At 56.5% G+C, this 20,826-nt stretch overlaps 1 protein-coding gene across 1 annotated transcript; it reads left to right on the top strand.

Annotated features, from left to right (window-relative positions):
• Positions 1-6,111: 6,111 nt before the first annotated feature.
• Positions 6,112-20,521, top strand: LAT2 (linker for activation of T cells family member 2). The gene is made up of 13 exons (XM_079791262.1): positions 6,112-6,240; positions 10,113-10,235; positions 10,713-10,752; positions 13,035-13,078; positions 13,253-13,298; positions 13,572-13,609; positions 13,867-13,902; positions 13,982-14,012; positions 14,590-14,645; positions 15,778-15,843; positions 16,167-16,229; positions 16,961-17,081; positions 19,145-20,521. Exons 2-12 carry the CDS (start codon positions 10,142-10,144, stop codon positions 17,062-17,064), a joined length of 618 nt encoding a protein of 205 aa, XP_079647388.1. The 5' UTR covers positions 6,112-6,240; positions 10,113-10,141; the 3' UTR covers positions 17,065-17,081; positions 19,145-20,521.
• The last annotated feature ends 305 nt before the right edge of the window (positions 20,522-20,826 follow it).

Below are 20,826 nucleotides of genomic sequence, written 5' to 3'. Positions count from 1 at the left end.
AGAAGCACCTAAATAAATAGGCTCTGTTTCATAAATGTTTGCACCTACTATGTGAATATTCCAGAGACAGGTTTAAAACAGGTGATGCCTGATTTCTCTGTGCTATTGAGCTGGCTTCAGAGAAACAAAATTTAATGAAATTACAAATGGAGTCCCTTTATTAATAGGTTTCTACCAATGTTCTTACCTTGGAATCCATTGTCAGAGGCCAGATCGGTGCAGCGTTGGTGGCATAGTGGTGAGCATAGCTGCCTTCTAGCGGCCAGATTGTTTCTCCAGGCCCTAGGAAAGGAGTTGTTGCCACAGCAGACTTCCAGAGCCTGGGTTTCCTTTCATCACTCAAAAGTCCCATTTCTTCAGGGAGGTCTTGGGGAGCAGGAGGCATACAGAGGGAAGAAGTTGGAAGTGGACATTTGGGGAAAGGAGGGAGGTGTTGCAATTTTACCTACTGTTCACTTTCAACTTGTGATTTTTAAGGATAAGCCTGGTTTTCTCAATGAAGGAGATTACTTGGTAGAGCTTAAGTCTAGAACCAGAAGAGCTAATTAACATCAATTTGTAAAGCCACTCTGTCTTGAGACTCAATAGAAACAGCATTTATTTTTTATTTCAGAGAGAGGGAGAGAGAGAAACATCAATCAATGATGAGGGAGAATCCTTCATCAACTGTCTCCTGCACACCCCACACGGGATTGAGACTGGGCATGTGCCCTGACCGGGAATCGAACCATGACTTCCTGGTTCATAGGTTGACACTCAACCACTGAGCCATGCTGGCCAGGCATAGAAACAGCATTTCTTTGCAGTGTGAGGAGACTGGTTTTTAAGCAGCCTTATAATCTGCTCTTTTCACAAGTTGTACTTTAAGTACACTTTCGTTCTTTCCCCTCAGTCTTCAAATTCCATTGGCTGTTGAGGTCATGCAGAGTCACTGCCACTGACAAGGTTCACTCTGGACTGTCAACTGCAGAAGGACCTGACAGGGCCCGGGGTAGTCCATGGTGCTTCTTGATCTGGTGGAGAATGGGGTGGGCAGCCCATTTTCTGTTCAGCTGCTTGCTATCTGCCCAGTGGGACTCACCAGTGCTCTTTCAGGGAAATGGGGAGGAGAGAAGGACAGGACAGCAGTCCATGCTGTGTGTCCCAGGTGGCTATTGCCCGGGCTCCTCATGCTTAAGAGTGGTTCGCCTTGGTCTGGCCACCTGTGACCTTTTTTGGTGAGGAGCTTTGCTCTATTTTTCATATTTTCTTGGCCAATGTTTTACATCATTGAGATGATGTGTTACTTTTTCATTAGTGTGAGGTTAACAGGCTTATAAGCATCTTGGTCTGGTATCTTAAAGTCGTTGCAAGTTTTTTTTTGTCATGAAAATGAATCAAAATGATGATGAAGACTATGTACTTAATTGTAACCTACTAATCTCTCCCCCACCTGTAACCACCCTCTTACTGTAAAATAGTAAATATACAAATAAAGCAAACTATTTCACAGCAGCAGGCTCTTTGGTATTCGTTTTGGACACTAGAGAGAATTTGTTTCTTATACCTGTTCTGTTCATTGCAGGGGACAAGGTAAATGTTAAAACCATTCCTGGGCTAGGCCCAGCCGGTTGCTCAGTGGTTACAGCATCGGCCTGTGGACTGAAGGCTCTTGGGTTCAGTTCTAGTCAAGGGCATGCAGGCTCGATCCCTGGCGCGGGTCAGGGCTCATGTGGGAGGGAACCGGTTGATGTTTCTCATATCAATGTTTCTATCCCCCCCCCCCCCCTACTTTTTCTAAAAATCAATGGAAAAAATATCCTTGGGTAAGGATTAATAAACAAAAATCATTACTGGCCTAGAAGCTTATCCTTCTAAACAGGATTAGGAGGGAGGGAATCAGAGAAGCTTTTTTTTTTTTTAATAACGAATTGTAATAGCACCATCAATTTTTTAAATATTTTTTTATTGATTTCAGAGAAGGAGAGGGAAAGAGAAAGAGAAATATCAATGAGAGAATCATTGACCAGCGGCCTCCTGCACGACCCCCACTGGGGATTGAGCCCACAACCGAGCATGTGCTCTGACCCAGAATTGAACTTCAACCTCCTGATTCATAGGTTGACACTCAACCACAGCCACGCTGGTTGGGCCAGAGAAGCTTTTTAAATAGCCCAGAGTTTCTGTAAATGGCACCAAGATTCCTTGGAATTGGTAGAATTCTTTTTCACATACATTATACTCTTTAAATTAAGAATGTACTCATTAGGTCCTAGCCAGTTTGGCTCAGTGGATAGAGCATCGGCCTGCAGACTGAAGAGTCCCAGGTTCGATTCTGTTCAAGGGCACATGCCCATGTTGCAGGCTCGATCCTCAGTAGGGGGCATGCAGGAGGCAGCTGATCAATGATTCTCGTCAATGTTTCCCTCTCTGAAATCAATAAAAATATATTTTAAAAAAGAACATACTCATTAGATTTTTTAAAGTACTTTATTAAAACAAAAAGAAAAGGCATGTAACTAAAACGAAGGATATATGAAGAATTCCAGCAAATTGGTAAAAAAAACAAAAAACAATAGGAAACTAAGCAAAATATATTAATGGCTATTTCACAGAAGAGGAAATAATGGCCCCCAAATGATATTCAACTCATTTGCAATCAAGGAATTGTAAATCGAGACTAAAGAAATAAAATACTATTTTACACCCACTTAAAATGGCAAGTCAGGAAGCCTGACAAGCCAGTCGCTGGAGAGTTTGTGGGTCTCTTCTCCCTTACAGATGCATATAAACGGGTGTAGCCGCTTTGGGAATGAATTTGAACATTGAATGTTCCCATACTCCATACCCAGTGGTTCCCCTCCAGGTATATATCCAAGAGAACATTCATAGCGGCAAAACCTATATTCAGATGATGGAATGTTGTACAGAAGTCTCCTTAAAGGAATGAATGGTAGCCACTTGCAACAATGTGGATGAGTCACGGTTATGGTAACAGAAAGTTTGTCCCAAATGCTTACAGACAGAATGACACATATGTAATATGAACTTTTGAAATATTTTTATAAAAGCAGTTACTTAGGTAGGGCGAGGCAGAAGAATGGAATATTCTAGGTTCCATTGGGTAGTGAGTTAATTATCAGAGAGAAATGTCATGAATGACGGGACCAGGGGTGGGAGTAATGCTCATTTGTACCTTGAGAGTTGGGGGTGGCAAGACAACTTCATGGTGGGCTCCAGGGGCTTCTAGAACGTTGTATGTACTTCTTAAGGTGCATTTTTTTCTGACGAAAATCCATACCTTCCCATTAACTTTTAGGAGGTGTGTGACCCCAGGATATTCTCATCCTTAGAACTGTTTATAGAGTCCTTAGAGCTATTGCATTACTACCTAGGCATTTTGCTTCTATAACAAGTGTGCACACAACTGAAGCAGCTGTGAACTGGAAAGCTAAATAGCCCTGTTTGGAGTGATGAAAAAGTTTTGGAAGTAGTTATGGTTGTACAATATTTGAGTATAATTAATGCCACTGACTCACACAGTTAAGATGGTAAATTTTATGTTATATACTAGAGGCCCGATGCACAAAATTTGTGCAAGAGTAGGCCTGCCTTCCTCCAGCTGCTGGCACTGGCTTGCCTCTGGCACCCGGGACCCGGGCTTCCCTCGTAGCTCTAGCTTCATCCAGAAGGTCGTCTGGAAGGACGTCTGGTCTAATTAGCATCTTTCTTTTTTATTATTATAGATAATGCAATATACCAAAGCCCATCGAACTGTAAACAAAATAAAGTGCACTAGAATTTATACAACTGGACATGAATTGTCTAGTGTTTTAAAGCTTATTTTCTAGTTCACAAGTGAATGGTTTATAAATACAATAGAACTTGGAGAAATTTGACAGGTGCCTAGAAAGGGGGCAAGCTCCTCCCACTCAGGTCCAAAAAGGGTCTTTGGGTTGACAGGCCCCTGTTTTTATGCTGGAAGATGGGCTCAGAGAGGGTCCAGTAGAGCTCCTGGTCACACTGGTCGGACCTGGAGACTTTCCAGTGGTCAGAGGCTACTTCTCCAGCACCTGCCATTGCTAAGGCCCGAGCCGAGGCAGAAGTCGGGAATGTAAAACAGAACTCTGTTCCCATTAGATTGTTGGAGCTTTTGACCATCTCTGCAGGCAGGAAACCCGGGGAGGCACGTGGTCCAGGGATAGATGGAAGCCTACCAGGTTTGCCCACTTGTGGGAGGAGGGGCCAGGCAGGCAGCCCCGGGAGGAGGGCTGCTGGCTTTCACCCACGGATTCCCTGCGCTCAGGTGGTGGAAAGATAACGGGCTCTCGACACTTTGGTGGTCTGGATTCAAATCCAGTTAGTCTCTGAGGCAACGTGTTCTCACCTGTGTAAGAAACATCCAGCCAGCAAAAGTGACCATGGAGATTAAATGTAGCCCAGGTGGCGTGGCTCAGTGGTTGAGCATCGACCTATGAACCAGGAGGTCACAGTTCGATTCCTGGTCAGGGCACATGTCCCTGTTGTGGGCTCGGTCCCCAGTCGGGGGTGTGCAGGAGGTAGCCGATCAATGATTCTCTCTCATCATGGATGTTTCTATTTCTCTCCCTCTCCCTTCCTCTCTGAAATCAATAAAATATATATATATTTTTAAATGTAGTCACACCCTCGTGAAATAAGGGCGTGTGGTGGTAGTGATTGCACTGGCACAGGTTTGGGAGTCAGATGAGGTTAGTTCTAGTCCTAGTCCCACCACGTACAGGGATGGGGACGAGCTCTGGGCAGTAGAGCTCTGGTCTGTGCACCCCCCTTCTCTCCCACGGGGTGGCAGCAGCGGGCCCAGCCCTCAGTTTCTGTTTCGGTTCCGGCTGAGCCTCCTTGTGTGCACTTGGCCCCTTGCCAGCCTTGGCTGGACCTGGACTGCAAGAGGTCTTGGCCACCCCAGCTAGGGCCACAAGAGACCCCAATCCCAGCCTAGAGCTGGGGAGACCAGGCTCTGAAGTGCCAGACTGATGGGGTGTTGGGGACCCTCGGGGGCTTCTCTGTGATCTCTGGCAGTTGGGGTGCCACTAATAGTCCCATGGCTTTGGGCAAGTTACTAATGACCTGCGACATGAACACTGGAGCCAATCTCCCAGTGAGCCGGGGCCTTCCAGACCTCCCCTCACACCTTTCACGGCGGAGCGAAGGGCTGACGCGGGGCAGCAGACGGTCCCCGTGGGCTGTGGGCACCCTGCCAGTGCGCTCACCCTGCTCTGCGCTCACCCTGCCTCAGCTGCAAAACGGGGTGATGAGATGTGGCTCCCAGGACAGGAGAGGCCGGGATTGTCCTGTCCTTCAGCGTGGCTGCCTCTCTTGCTCCCGCTAATGCCTGTGGCTGTCCGTTCCTCTGCCAGCTGCCTTGTCTCCCTGCAGCCTTTGTTCTGTCTTCTCTGTCCACCCCGTCTCATGTTCTGTGTGTGTGTGTGTGTGTGTGTGTGTGTGTGTGTGTGTGTGTGAGCGTGTGTGTGTGTGTGTGTGTGTGTGTGTGTGTACTGTACACCTCATTTTTGGGACTCTTGCTCTCTGAGTATCTGGCTCTGGCCCTCGCTCTGCGTCTCTGGCAATCGGTCTCTCTGTCTCTGTGTCTCTGTCTTCCTGTGTCTCCCTCTCCCTCTGAGTCTGAGACTCTTGGTTGATCTCACGCTCAGTCCCTGCCTGTCTCTCTGTCCCTCTCCGTGTCTCTGTAGGTAGTGCATGTGCTTCTCTTTCTCATTCTCTTCCTGCCTGTTTATCTCCTCTCTCTCTCCCCCCGATTCTGTCTCGGAGTTTGTGTGTGCGTGTTTAGGTGTTAGTGTGTACTTGTGTTCTTTAGTGTGTGCTTCTCCGTGTCTTCCTACTCTCGCTGCCTGTGTGTGTGTCCGTGTGTGCACTTCCATTTCATTCTTCCTCCCTGCCCCTCTGTGTCTCTTACTCTGTGTGACCTGTGTTTACACGTGTGTGTTTAGTGTGTGTGTCCATGGCTTTCTGTTCTCTCTCTCTCTCTCTCTCTCTCTCTCTCTCTCTCTCTCTCTCTCTCTCTCTCTCTCTCGTGCATGTGTCTCTGTGTTCACACCAGAGCCTGTCCGGCAGGGCAGCGGATGTGTGAGGGATGATTCAGTGGCTGACAGGAAGCCGGCCGCCTTGCTTGCTGCCCGCAAGTGTCTGTGGTGTTGGAGTCAGCTCCTGCAGGTGTGTGGGCTCAGGATGAGGTGGCCGCAGTGAAGAGCCCCCAACTCTCAGGTAAGCCTTTCCCGGGAGTGCCTGGAGCCTGGCCCTGAGGACAGGGGTCCTGAGGCTGCCCCCCGACCTCCGACACCCCATGGGGTTGGAGTGGCCTCTCTTGAGCACTTGGCGGCCTGCTGGGTGAAGTGGGAAGATGTCGGGATGCCTGACACCCCCTCCTTTGGCCCCACTCCTGCCCTGGTACCCCTGATTAGGGAGCCCTCACCCTGGACCCTGCGGCACTCAGAGAGGCAGCCTGGTTCTGGGGTTTCAGCCACTTCCCTGCCCTCACCTTTCCCGGCCCGGTCTGCAGTCCTAGGAGGCCTCCGGGGTGGTCCCCTCACTTCCAGAGACTGTGAGGGGCCAGGACAGTGGCCCCCGGTCCCTGCCCATGAGCTTAGGTTTCTTCATCTGTAAAACGGAACTGTACTATCTCAGACACAGGGCTACGCACGGGAGAATGGGTGAGACTCTAAGGCAAGCGTGCCTAGGTCCTGCCCCAGGCCAGGTGGAAGCATCTGGCCCTGCCGTCCCACCCAGTCCCCAGCCCGGCCGGCCAGCTCTCTGCTGGGGCCTTAGATGTAAGCCCTGGAGAGCTCCCTGTGCCCAACTCTGTCAACAGGTGGCCCTGGCCTTCGCCATCCTCCACTCCTACCCTGGGGCAAGGGCTGCCCAGGCCCTGCACCAGTCACCTGAGCACCGAGAGCCTCCATTAGAAGCCCCTGGGACGGCCTCATCTGAAGGCCAAGGTTATTTGGGAAAACGAAACAGAACCCAGAGCAGAGCCCGGTGGCTAAAGCCTTTTGGGGGCTAAGACCAGGGCCTCGCTCTCCACCCTCAGCCTGCCCTGCAGCCCTGGTGGGCCTCCGTTCCCCCATCTACGGCCTGACAGGTGCTGGGAGAACGGGCAGGGTCACCTCCAAGGGCCTCTCTGGGCCGGAGGCTCAGACGCTGAGGCCCACGCAGCCAGCACTGAGGGCTTTCCCACATAGCTCGGTGCAAACCTTGTTCATATGAAAACTGCCCACTTCCCTTTGTGCTATTTTGGCCTGCAGAGCCATGGGCTGTAACAGCCGCCCTGCCTACCCCACCCAGCCCTGCGGGCTTCTTGGGGCCTCTCCTGGGGCCCAGCCTCTCTCCCTCCACCCTACCCACCCCATCTGCTCTCAACATGGGTGGAAAGTGACGAGAGAGGGCCGTTTTATTCGGTGGGGAGGAGGATCGAGGGCATAGGAGTTTTACTCAAATTAGTCTCTTAAAAAATATTTCACGATTCTTAAAAATATAAGAAAAAGGTAAAGGAGTGTGGCCTTCATAGGCAGCGTGCCGGGCTTTGATCCTGCTTCCGGGACTGGCCAGCGGTGTGAGCTTGGACAGAGTACTCCGCTCTGGGCCTGGTGTGTCCACCTGGTGCTGTGGGTGTCGGTGACAGCTAGCTGAGGGGCTGGGGCAAGAGCCGTGCTCTCCTCCGACCCCAGCCCCTCTCAGGGCCCAGCACAAGGCCCACGTGAGGCAGGGGAGGGAGGCTCAGGCCTGCCTGTCTGGGGAGCAGGCAGGGAAGGCTCCGGAGAGGCCTGCTCCATACTGTCCGCTGCAGCTGCCCCTGCCCCGGGAGCCAGATGACGGGCAGTCATGACAGTCACGGCCAGCTGTGCCCCACCTGCCCCAGCGCCTTCCATGCATCATCTCGATGCCGGGTCTCATGTGACAAACCCACAGGGAGAGTGTCGCTCTTTCCCCCACTTAACAAAGGGGCACCCAAAGGCCTGTGATACTGGGATCTGATTTTTGTTCCTGGCGGAATTTGCGTTCTCCTGCTCCCCTCCCCAGCCTCCCCCAGTGCCAGGGGGTGCAGATGGACCAGGGCCACCCCTGAGTGTGCTTCACCTCAGGAAGCAAAAGGCTCTCCGATAGTCAGGGTCCTCTGGGGTGGAGGGCCACCCTTCCCCAGAGGTCAGCAGGTCATGTCCCAGGCCTCCAAGCGCCAGGTCAGGAGTGTGGACTCACTTCTGGAGTCTGAAACAGCCCCTGGGGGTGGCCGGGGGTGGACTCATGTCCCAGCTCTCGCAGGGGGCATGTGTGCGACCCACCCCATGTGTCTGTGCCCAAATCTCCTTTCGGGACAGAAAGAGTCACCGTGCTAACCCAAGGACAAAGTGGTCGAGGATCCGGAGCCTGAGAGAGCTGTCCAAACTAGCCAGCCAGAAATAAGGCCCTCAGTGGGTTTCTCTTCGGGAAGCCCCAGCCGTGAGCCTGGCTGGATGCGATTGACCCCCGTTTTACAGATGAGAAAACTGAGGCCAAGAGATGCCGAGGCACAGACAGGATTTGACCCCAGGAGTCCTCCCTCTGAGGCAGGTGTTCCCAACTTCCAACAGCCTGAGGGACCTTGGGAGGGAGTCCACCCTGGGCGGCCTCAGGAGGCAGGGCAAGCTGTGCAGACCAGGAGGGCAGTGCCCAGCCTCTGAGAGGAGGGGGAGCGGATCCCCTCAAACAGCATCGTGTGTGACAGGGGCCAGTCTTTCTCCTCACGTGGAGGCTGCTCTGTCACGAGATTTGGGAATTCCCGTGTTCCCGCTGACTCCCTCGAAACTCCATGTTCTGGGGAAGGAGAGGTGGCTTCTCTGGGACGGGCCCTGATGAGGCTCCGCCCTGCACGGAGATGTCTTGTTGACTTTGCCCCAGATTCGGGAAGCTCAAAGCTCAAAGAAGTGAGGGGACAGCGGGGGGCACACAGGCCTCAGGGGAGCCCGAAGCAGGAGGTGGGCAGTACAAAGTCCATCTTCTCCCTAAGCCTCACCCGCCCCAGCTGTAAAGAGGGGGAAGCCCTCCTCCCAGGTGCCTGATGCAGGATGCACAGGTGTGCACAGAGCGGGCGCTCAGTGTGGGGGCTCCGGCCCCTCAGACAGCCCCTGGCTATTTCGAGACGGCTGAGTCCCTTTATAGTTTCAATGATTCTCCTTGGAAACCCCCTCAAAGGGGCTGAACCTGCCTTCACCAGACCCTGGTGTGCAGATTTGATCACCAAGACCAGACAATCAGTGTGGCCCTGAGGCTGTGGCTAGGACCAGCCACTGAGACAGCAGCCAGCAGGCAGGGATTCAGGGCCTCCTTGCCCTGTAGCCTCTCTCCTCCAGCCCCACATCCCACCACTAGCCACCACGGGCCATACGCCAGGTCCCTCTGAGCTCGCTTGTCCCAAGCTCGTAAGCCCACCTCCTCCAAGAAGCCTTCCCTGATCTCCCTCCTCCCAGCTCCCAGGGCAGGAGGAATCTGGGTGCACGGGTTTTTGATGAATGGAAATCCTGCTCCCAGCTTCCCCAGGCGGCCATGAATGGGGTGAAGAGCCCAAGGTTGGGTGAGGGCTGCTGGGAGCTCCCATGCAGAAGGGTCCACAGATTCCAAGCTTGGGGAGTAAAGCTGGATTTATAGGAGGGAGGGGTGCAGTGGGCAAAGCCAGAGTTAGGGTCTGGATGCTGGAACTTGAATCCTGTCTTTCCACTTAGCAATTGGGAGATGTCTGGCCTCCATTTCTTTATCTGTGAAATAAAGCAAGTCCCTCCCTCAAAGGGCAATTGTGTGGATTAAGTGAGGATGTATGCAGGAGTGTGTACACGCACATGGTGCTGCCTGGTGGGTCCCCAGAACCTTCCAGCCCTTATCACGTGTTGATGTTGGCCTTGGGGGGTCATGAGTACAGGTCTGGGGTCAGATGGAGAAAGAGGTGTGGTCCTCCCTGGCCCTCCCGCAGGGTGGGAAGGGTGCTCCTCAGCCTGGACTCGGCTGTGAGGCTGTCAGGGGCCAGTGGAGGTAAGAGGCCTGAGAGTGTGGGGCTGGGCGGGCTCCTGAAGGGGTAACCCTCTAGCCCCCCACCCCGGTTCGCGCTGTAGCGCTGCAGGAAACGTGCCCAGGAGCCGACATGAGTGCAGAGACGGAGCTGCTGTGGCCCGGGGTGGCCCTCCTGCTGCTGCTGGGGGCGGTGGCCAGCCTGTGTGTGCGCTGCTCCCGCTCAGGTAAAGGCGGGATTGTGACAGGGAGGGGCTGGGAGGGGAGCTCATGGGCACGATGGAGGAGAAGACAGTGTACCCCCAAACTCTCACAGGCCAGACCCGGCTGTGTTTGGGAGGGGCCGTCAGATAAGCCTCACAAGACGGGGGTGACTCCCCCAAGGGCTGGCCCCACGCTGCACCTGAACACCGTCTGGTTCACTGGGGGGGCTTTGGTTTTGCTGGGTCAAGGGGTATGTCTGGGGAGGGGGTTGCTCTGGGCAAGGGAGGAAAGGCTGGGCTGGCTGCCTGGAGCATCCGCCTTTACTCCGCTCTCCTCAATAAACAGTGAGGAACACCATGTCAATGTCAGGTGGCCCCCAGCGGTCGGCGGGGCCCCGTGTGCTGTCCTAGGACAGGGCACAGGCAGACAGGATGAGGGGGCCTTGGGTGTCAGTTCCACCCTGGCTCTGGACACTTGCTAATCTGGTCCCGTTTTTGCAGGTGCGAAGCGACCCGAGAAAATTTATGAGCAGAGGAACCTGTGAGTGCCTCCGTGTCCCCGGCCCAGTGACTGTGTGCCTGGGCTGTGGGCATCCCCTCAGGCACCCTGCGTGCTGTGCCTCGCCCCTTTGCTCACACCTCCTCCAGGCTGGGCTCCGGTGGGTCGGGAGCAGTCAGGGAAGGAGAGGGGACACCCAGGGGCTGCCCGGGCCCTGCCCCAGCCCAGGCAGCAAGGGCTTCAGGGGGAGGGGCTGCCACGTTCCCGCTGAGACCCTCCTGTGAACCCAGCCCAGGGCAGCTGCTGTGCGGGTGGGGGCGGGTGTCCACAGAGGGATCCGGCCTCTTGGTGCAGTGAGGGGCTGGGGGTGTGGGGCAGACACTGGGCACAGAGCAAAGTGTGAGCTGTGTCTGAGTCTCCCTGGGAAAATGCTAAAGGAGCCAGGGAGGATGTGGGCATGTCCCTGGGGGATTAAGGAAGGCCTGATGGAGGAGGTGGGAAAGATTTTAAGAGAAAAAGAGGCAAAAGGGGATATTCAGAGGGAGAGAGAACAGTGTGGGCAGTCGCTGACATAGGACCGGGTGGACACTGTCTTTCAGGGATGAGGTGGCAGGTACCGTGTGTCTCGGGGGAGATGAGCTGGATGAGGGAGAGGCCTTGGCCTTCGTTCTAAGGACCAAGGGGCCCACAGAAGAGCTGGAAGCAGGGGCTCATGTGCAGCAGGAAGGAGGGAGGTGGGGCAGAGATGCAATGGGGTCAGTGAACCCGGCGGAGTGGTGGGGCTGGGTGATGGAGCTCCAGGCACTTTGAGGGCAGGTGGGCCGCTCTGTGAGTGCTGGGAGGGTCAGCTGTGCCAGACATTGCAAACCAGGGGCCACCCTAGGACAGCCCCAGGCCGGGGGCAGCGGCCATTGGCATCTTTACGTTGAGTAGGAGGGTGACTTGATGGAGGGCCCGCGTGTGAACGCCCACGCACACCCACACGCACCCTGCACGCTTGCTCATGCGTGCACTTCTCACACATGCAGTACTGTATGCACATTCGGGTGGCTACTCACGCACAAATGGGCACACACGCCCTTTCTCATTTCCTTTTGCAACTGAAAAACCACAATGAGATTTGAAAATAGAATTTCCCCATCCAGGCCCACCGCGGGGGCAGGACTGGGTCTCTCCAGGCATCTGTAGAGACTGTCTAGATGGCTGGCCCACAACCTCCACAGGAGTGGGCTGGGCTCCCCGGTGCCCCTACTCTCCTGCCCCAGGCAGGCCTCCTCAGAATCTTCCCTCTGCTCTCCCCCCAGCCCCTGCCCACTCAGGGCCCCTGGTTGATCTTAGAACTGTAGACTCAACCTCCTCGTGTAGTGGATGGGGAAATGGGGCCCTGGTGGGAGGAGGTAGGAGGAGAGGCTTGGGTTCTCCCCACCTCACTGGGGTTCAGTCCTGCCAGCCTATGTGTGCCAGGCCCAGCTCCTGCATCACTTCCTCCGGGAAGCCATGCCTGGTTCTCTCCTGTGGATTTAGACACAGCATCCATCCTAAATCACTTCACCCTGAACCCCCGCTCCCCAGGAGCTGCTAGAAGGCTGGGCCAGGTGCCCATATTAATCCAGGGGAGACACCCAAAATGCTTTAATGATTAGCTAATCTGCTCACCATCCTTAGTGGTGGCTTCCATTCTCAAGGGCACTTCATGGTCCAAAATGGCAGCGAGGGCTCCAGCCCTTATCTCTGCATTCCAGGTCGTAGTAAGAATGAAGGAGAAGGACAAAAAGGCTGTGCCCCAGCTGTCAGTGACTCCTCTAAGGAGCTTTCCTGGAACTCCCAACAACCTTGGCTTGCATTTCATTGACCAGAGCTTTATCGCGTGGCCACACGTAGGTGCAAGGAAGGCTGCGGCACACAGGCGTTTAGATGGGCGTGCTGCTGGCTAAACAGAAGTCAGGGTTGTGCTGCAAAGGAAGAAGGGACACTGGACAATGACTAGATACCTGCCCACAGACCCTCCTGGCTATCTCTGGGGTTTCCTGGGTACCCCATGTTGAGAAATGGGTCTTTCTGGCAGCTGACTCCAGGCCAGGGCCCTGTGGAAAGGGTGGGCACCCAGTGGGGCGGGGTCGGGGAGCAGTCCAGAAAATGAGGGCATCAGGGGCAGGGCTCTGGCTCTGAGACCTGGAGGGGTGGCAGGCAGCTCCTTCTCCTCACTCTTGCCCTACTATGTGCCTCCTCTCTGTTCCTGTCCCCCTCTGTCATCTCTCCTGTCCCTCTGTCCCGTGGGCTGTGGGAGGCCAGGCCCAGCTCAAAACAGTCCCATGTGTTTGCAGGCAAGAGAATCAACAGAACTTTGCCGTGGCCCGGACCTATTCCTGTGAGTCCCACACAGAGGGGTTCAGGGGCTGGGCTCAGGGTTGGTGGGGGTTCATTTCAAAGTCCCTTCACCCTGAAGTAGTGGCCATGCCTGATCTGGTAGGGTGAAGGGGTGAGGGAGCTACACTGGCAAGCTGGCGTTGGGGTCCAGCTAATACCCCCTCGTCCTTTGCAGTGGCCAGGCCCCTGATGGACGCAGCCTCTGACATGGCACCAACAAGGTAGGAATGAGCCCTTGTCCTGGACCCAGAGGGGTCACAGCCCCCACAGGAAGTGATGAGGAGGACCCTGGGGTCCCCACCTGGCTGACCCCAGGCCAAGACCTTACTTCCTCTTCAGACCTCAGAGTTCCAGTGCCTGATAGAGATGGGCCTCCCTCCCTCCAGGAGGCTGGAGGGCTGTGGCCTTCAAATCCCCCAAAACCCTAGAGCCATTCCCCTCCCACCTCCACCCCCCATGGCTCCTCCTCAGCCCCTACCCCCCCTCCCCTGCAGGAAGGATAAGCTGCTGCAGTTCTCCCCCAGCCTCGAGGGTGAGTGAGCCGCATACACAGGAGTGGGGCAGGGGTGAGGTGGGCCTGGGACAGGTGAGTACCTGGTGGGACAGGTACTGTGCAGACGTGCAGGGGAGGTGTGGGGGAGGGGAGGCAGGGGAGCCAGGCCTGACAGGAAGGCCTTTGCAGGAGACATATACGCCAGGCTGGGAGGCCTGATGGGATTGGCCTAGTGGGGGAGGGGAAAGAGCAGGTGCAAAGGTGTGCAGGTAAGAATCCCTTGGCTGTCCTTCCAGAGTGTGCATCACCGAGGTACCTGAACTTCAGCAGAGGTAGGTGGGCTCCGGGGACTGGGGGCTGCAGTGGGGGCCACCTCCAGGAGCTTGGGCCTAATTCCGCCTCCTCCTGCAGGAAGCAGGCACGGATCAGATGCAGCCTACATGTGAGTGGCCTTCTCCCAGCCCTGCCCTGAACTTCCTTATTCAGGAAGGCCTCCTGCCCTAGAACCCGCCAGCCCAGGCGCAGGCAGGCGCTCGGTAGCATTGTTACCCTTCAGGTGGCTCCGTGGGTTATGGGGACAGTGGCAGGGACATGGTCCTACTCTGAGAAGGGCCTGTGTGGAGGGATCATCCTGCATGACCCAGTCAGATACAAGTCACAGGGGCACCTGGAGTCCCTGAGAGGAAGGGCCCTCAGATATCTCATCTCACAGATGGGCAAACTGAGGCCCAGGGCAGGGAGAGACTTGTCTAGGGTCACATGGCAAGGTGGCTAGTGCCACGCTGTCTCCCCCTCAGCCCCAGGATGGCTCAGGGGTCCAGGGAAGCGGGATGGGGAGGTGGGGGGAGACCCTGGCCCAGCCCTCATGGGCCCCTGGGGGAGTGATGGCTGGAGCAGTCCTTGCCTCACTGCACACCTCTCCCATGAAGCTCCGCGCGCGCGCACCCCCCCCCCCCCCCCACACACACACCCAACGGGCCTGCCCAGCAACTGGTGTTGTGTTTGTGTTTTCCTGCCAGAGACCCCATCATCATGGAGTATTACACCTGGGAGCGGTCCCAGAAGCAGCAGGAAGGTGAGGCAGAGAGGAAGGAGGGGCTTAGGGAGGAGAAGCATGGAGATCACCTTCACTGGTGGGACCAGAGGCATTTGGGAGGACTCCGGGGAGGAGCCTGAGCCTTGGTTTGGATGGACTGGGGAGTGAGGGGCAGATGAGGGAGCTGGCACCTCGGGCAGGAGCCCAGGTGCAGAGGAGAGAAGAGATGTGTGGGAGTCAGGGGTGGGCCACAGGGTGAGCAAGCAAGAGAAGGATTGCTGGGTCCCTCGTCATCCAGGTCCCATTCAAGGCTGGGCACATACGGGACCTCAGAGGAAGGCCCAGGATGGGGCAGACTTGCTGACGGATGCTGGAACTCTAGGCCCTCAACACCTTTGCTTTACAGAAAGAGAAACTGAGGACCGAGGGTAGGCAGTGCTCCTGCCTAGGCCATGCCGGGGTGGGGAGTGAGGCACCGCTGGGCAGGGAGTGGGTCCTCTTCTTTCCCCCTGCAGCTTCCAAATTGGGGTGGGGCCCTTGTTTCTCAGAGCCCCTGATGTAAATGGATGATGGGTGAGTTGTTGGAGCTCAGCTTCCAGTTGGAGTGGGGGGAGGGGCATGCCACACCCAGCCTAAGCCCCTGGACAAAGACCCACTGAACTGAAGGGTCTGCTTCCAGGTAAGCTGCGACCTGGCTGCTGTCTCTCCTGGGCCCCCCAGTGGCTCTCACTGCCTGATGGAGATGGGCCTCCCTCCATTCAAATTTCCATCCTGGGCCTGAATGCAGCCCCAGCCCCTGACCTCCCCTCCCCAGTGCATTCAGGGGTAACCTTGGAGGACAGAGAAGGAGCTCAGAGTGGCAGCTGCTGAGCCAGGCCAGTGCCCATTAAGAAGCTTGTCCAGGAAAATGTTCGAGGCCCTGGGGGACCCAGAGCACTGGGGCCTTAGCAGGACAGGTCATCTGCTACAGGAGGGCGGGGCATAAGGAGAGAGGAAGAGCCAGGCTTGATGGACAGGGCCCACCATAACGAACCCCTCTCCCCTTTCCCCTCTCCCCTCTCCCCTCTCCCCTCTCCCCTCTCCCCTCTCCCCTCTCCCCTCTGCCCTCTCCCCTCTCCCCTTTGCCCTCTCCTCTCTGCCCTCTCCCCTCTCCCCTCTCCCCTCTCTCCAGCAGATGATGAGGATACTAATTCCTATGAGAATGTGCTCATCTGCAAGCAGAAAGAGCCCGACTCAGGTGAGGCTACCAGCCTGGAGCTGGGCAGGGACTGGTGAGATCTGAAGTCCCCACAGAGGCATAGCCCTCCCTGAAGCCCAAAAGTTCACCGACACCTCCCATGCCTTTGGGTCAGGCACTGCCTCCTGTCCTGGGAGGAGGCCCCATCATCCTGGGCCTCAGTGGGAATGCTCTATGGGGAGCCCTTCCAACCCGAGGGGCTGCCCACCCAAGGGCACGAGATGCCTCTCTGGAGGGGCCATGGCACCTCGATGGCCTGAGGACTAGTCACGGTGGCTTCCCCTTCCTCCCCGCAGGCCCTCCCCCCGGGTCTCCCCCTGCAGGCGATGAGGATTATCAGAACTCTGCTTCCATCCAGAAGTGGCGGGAGTCCAGAAGGGTCGTAGGTATGTGGCCAGAGAGCAGGGGCTTGAGTGGACAACTTCAGCGGGCTCAGGGGGGCCTGGCCAGGGAGGCTGGGGGGAAGGGTAGTGGGAGTCAGTGGGGCCTGGCCAGGGAGGCTGGGGGAAGGGTAGTGGGAGTCAGGGGAGCCTGGCCGGGGAGGCTGGGGGAAGGGTAGTGGGAGTCAGGGGGGCCTGGCCGGGGAGGCTGGGGGAAGGGTAGTGGGAGTCAGGGGGCCCTGGCCAGGGAGGCTGGGGGAAGGGTAGTGGGAGTCAGGGGGGCCTGGCCGGGGAGGCTGGGGGAAGGGTAGTGGGAGTCAGGGGGGCCTGGCCGGGGAGGCTGGGGGAAGGGTAGTGGGAGTCAGGGGGGTCTGGCCGGGGAAGGCCAGGCTGGGGTGGACCCCCCTGCAGCAGGCCAGCTAATTTCACAGTGAAGCTGAAGCTGCAGCGCATCGGCGGCTGCACTGGCCTTGAACCACGGCCCCCTGAGGTCGGGGCCTCCTGCTCAGGCTGCCATCACCTGCGTGGATGGAGCCCCACTGACTCTGCTTCCCGGGCAGACACATAAAAACCTGGCAGATCCCAGACCCGGGACAGACACTCGTCGGGGCAGGGCAGCCTTTTCCTTCAGGCTGTGTGTGGCCTCTGGGCTTCAGCCCTGGGTGGGCGTTCTGGCTCCAGGAACGGGTCTGGGTGCGTCCATGTGAACCACTGACAGTTCGCCTGCTGGTCCGCAGGGCAAGTCCCGAGAGAAGCACCTCTCTCCCCTGCAGGAAGCCCCGATGACGACGATGGAGAGCCCGATTATGTAAATGGGGACGTGGCCGCCACGGAAGCCTAGGGCAGACCTGGGAGAAGGTACAGCTGCCTTGGTGCGGGGTGGTGGCCTCACTGGCCAGGGGCCCCATCCCCTGGGGAAAGGTGGGAGCTCGGGCTGGAGGAGCCGTGGTGAGGGCCAAGGGGCAGCACCCACAGGTGCTGAAATGGGGTGGCTCTGCAGGGTGTTGGGCCTCCTAAGCAGCCCCCGCCCACCCTGCCCCCAACTCCCAAGGCAGGCTTGGTGAGGTGACAGATTCATGGCAAGCATGAGGTGGTCAGGCAGGGAAGTTGGTGAGGTGTTGGGTGAAGTGGGCTCTGGGTGGGTCTCTGCAGCCTCCCCAGATCTGTTTCCTCACTTGCAAAATGGAGCCAGTGGGACCTGTGTCTTAGACAACACACTGCACATAAAGCATGAGCCCAGCAGGGCTTGGCCAGGGTTGGACGCGGGGGCAAAGGGCAGGGCTGGGGGATGATGGTGCTGACAGCAGTAGTGGCTGAACTGTGTTAAGCAGCCACTTTGCCGGCCAGCATGGAGTCAAGTGCTCACACACACACCATCACTTGCCACCTCAAAGGCATCTGGCTGGCACTAAGCCATCTGCCCAAGGTCACACTTAGAATAAGTGTGTGTGTGGGGGGCAGGATCCACCCCACAGTCCTCTCAGTGGGGGCGGGCCTGGGCTGGTCCGGAGCCAGCCACAGAAGTTTGAGCCCAAGGCCCACTGTTCACTCATTCGCTTAGTATTGACCACACCTGCCAGAGGCAAGGCCTGCCTTGGGTGCTGGGGACGCAGTAGTAAACACAATACACAAAATGCCTGACGTTGTGGTGGGAGAGATACAGCAGATCCCGTGAGATAAGAGAGAGAAAGGGAGGAAGTCTCCATGGTGATAAGTCCTGTGGAGGCAAACCCGGCAGGGAAGAGACAGGCAGTAAGGCGGGTGGTTCAGGAGGGAGGCCAGGGAAGCCTTTTGGAGCGCCCTCCTTACCCCTCTGGGGAAGGACACCCAGCAGGGGGACTAGCAGAGGCATGCTCAGAGGCTCTGACAGCAGCGGGAGGCGGGGTGACGGGGGAGTGAGGACGTGGAGGAAGAAGGAGGAGGCCAATCAGGTAGGGCCAGCCCCTGGGTTCTTTCTGAGCTTTGGGGGTGGGAAGAGGGAACATGGGAAGAAACACAAGAGTGACTTGATATTTCTAAAGGATCACTGGCTACTGCGTAGAGAAATGAATACAGTCAGCCTTCTGAATCCACGGATTCAACCAACCTCAGATGGAAAATATTGTGGGGGGGGGGGGGAGGGGTGTGAATCTCAGAAAGTTCCAAAAAGCAAAACCTGAATTTGCCGCACAGAGCAGTACACTGAATCCATGCAAATGATGTGTAGGCACAGCCTGCAAACACAGCACTTACACACAGGGCTTTAGCATCCTCCGGGGTAGGCACCTGGTGGAGCTGGGGGTGCCATCCTGGAATCAAGCCCCCGAGGAAACCACGGGGCGGCTATACAGGGGGACGGCGGTGGGAACAGGGAGGCGAGTGAGTTACGAGTCCAGACAAAAGGTGCCGCCCCGGCCCAGGGAGGCAGCGGGAGAGGCGGGTACGGAATGCGGAGTCAATAGGACTTGCTGGTGCCCTTGGTGTGGGTGCCCTGGGTGTGGGTGCGAGGGAGAGGCGTTGAACGGGATTGCAGGGTTTTGCCTAAGATCTGGGAGGCTACGGGCAGAGCGGGTTTTGTGGGCAAGGCCAGTTTATTTCTGGGCCTGCTCATTGGAGAGGCCCATCAGGGGGAAATACGGAGCGGGCACCTGTGCCCGGAGTCGGGAAGTCGGGCTGGAGATGGACCTGAAGACAGGTCGGACGTACCCAGGCCTTGGCCAGGACCAAAGAGCACAGTCAGGATTTCAAAGAAAAGTGGAAGCTCTTGGAAGCGACTCAGCTTGATGGGTGGCTCTCTCCTCAGCCCCGGGAGGGCAGCTGAGTGCTGGCCATCACTGTGCGTCCCTCCCCTCTAAAAGCCAGTCGCTCCCGTGCCGAGAGAACCAAGTGCTAGTCAAAGCACACCTTTTCCTCTTAGCCAACCGTTTTCATCTTCACCGAAGGAGCCAAGGAGCCCAAAGCTCACAGGAATACTTACCGTCTCCCACCATCACTTCTCCAGAGCAGCTGGACTTCTGGACCCACCACGCTACTCACGGGAGGTGCACCCACATGTCCCACGGACCATCCCTCTGGCCACGCGGGACCAGCAAGTCACACGTGGAACCAGCTTCCCGGGGGCTGGGCAGGAGCTTGGTGCCGAGGGCACTGCAGCCCCTGCCGTAACTGAATGCCCGGCACTTAGGGCAAGTGACACCCCATCCCCCATCTAAAACACCACACAATACTGGCGTTCGTGTCCTTTTTGCTTTGGATTGGGATCCCAAATTGCTTACTAATGTCAGTGGCTGGGATTTTATGTGTGTGATCGATAAGCTTGTGTAATTAATTTATATGTATAGGTGGAGCCATATTTAATATTCTGCGTTCCAGGGCAGATTTTGTCTAGCTTGTCTCCTCTAAGCATTACATGTGCTAACTTCAGCAGACACTTGGGGAGCCCTGGCACTCCTTTCTTCGGTCTCAGTTCACTGAGGAAGAGGAGGCCACGGCCACCCCCAGGCTACCAGTGGGCGTGTCCTGTGGACAAAGTGCGTCAGTTCTGCCGAGGGGGCGGGCAGGGGGGGCAGTGGTGTGAATGCCTCCTCAGCCCCAGGGCTGCCTCAGCTCCCTGATTGGGCAGCATGACTGTCTCATGGGAAGGGCAGAGGCCCAGTGGGACCTTGAGTCAGAAAAGCCACTCAGGGAAACATGCCTCCTCCTTTCAAAACCTCAATAAACCTTTTTAGTTTAAGGGCAGCAATCCTCATGTCTGCTTTCTCTGCTTCGTGTAAACCCAAGGGAACGCCTCAGCCTCATTCCACAGAAAGGGAGCTGAGGCCTGGGGACAGGACCTGGGGCCCCAAGGCAGCTCTTTCCAGGATGGCACCCGATTCTTTCCGAGAATTAACGATTCTTTCCGAGAATTAACGCCGTTAGGAAATTAGAAAAAACACCTAGAACACAGCTGTGGCCATTTGCCACTTCACACCCTGCAGCCCTGGCCTCACAAGCTCAGAAGGAAATGGCCTGGGCTGGGGGTGTGGCGGGCCAAGGGAAGGCTCCAGGTGGGAGGAGCCTCTCCTAGGTTACCGGGTGGAAACCCTGATGTCTCTCGGCCCCTCACCTGCTAGCTGGGCACCATCATCCCTTCCCCCGACAGATCCCGTAGCTCCAGACAAAAAATAAGATTGAGGAAGTATGTGTATTTTGTAAAACTTCACCTTGCTGCTTTTGAGGACCTTATTTTTTCCTCTTAATTGAAAACCAAACCCAAAAAGCCAGTCATCTCAGAGCCTTTTCCGTGTCTCTTCAGTGTCACTGCCCAACGATGTGGTCTGGGCAAGTGACTGCGCCAGCCTGGGAGCGCCAGCAGGCCCTCCCCTCCTGCTGCAGAGGGTCAGGCTGGGTGGGGCCCTAGAGCCGCCTGAACCGAGCGTGGGCAGGAGAAAGCAGATGGGCTCACCCAGCTGTTCCAGCGCTACGGCGGCACGGGCACACGTGGCCACAGTGCTGTGGCCCTTCGTCAGGGAACCCACAGGGCAGGCAGAGCCCGCATGTCACACAGGTGTTTTTAATCAAAGCCTCTCAGGCAACCACTAATCGCAGGATGAGTGACTCCCACCCCCACTCCCTTAAAAACAAC

This window comes from Cnephaeus nilssonii, assembly GCF_951640355.1.
Source record: "Cnephaeus nilssonii genome assembly, chromosome: 2".
Classification (NCBI taxonomy): domain Eukaryota; kingdom Metazoa; phylum Chordata; class Mammalia; order Chiroptera; family Vespertilionidae; genus Cnephaeus; species Cnephaeus nilssonii.
Note: the sequence above shows the minus strand (reverse complement) of the source record. Positions and strands in the feature narration are given on the sequence as shown.

Excerpts from the sequence above, each read along its gene's own strand:
- LAT2 (XM_079791262.1), top strand. The coding sequence starts at position 10,142 with ATGAGTGCAGAGACGGAGCTGCTGTGGCCCGGGGTGGCCCTCCTGCTG. Across the intron at positions 10,753-13,034 it reads ATTTATGAGCAGAGGAACCT|GCAAGAGAATCAACAGAACT; the intron begins GTGAGTGCCTCC and ends ATGTGTTTGCAG. Across the intron at positions 14,013-14,589 it reads GGATCAGATGCAGCCTACAT|AGACCCCATCATCATGGAGT; the intron begins GTGAGTGGCCTT and ends TTTTCCTGCCAG.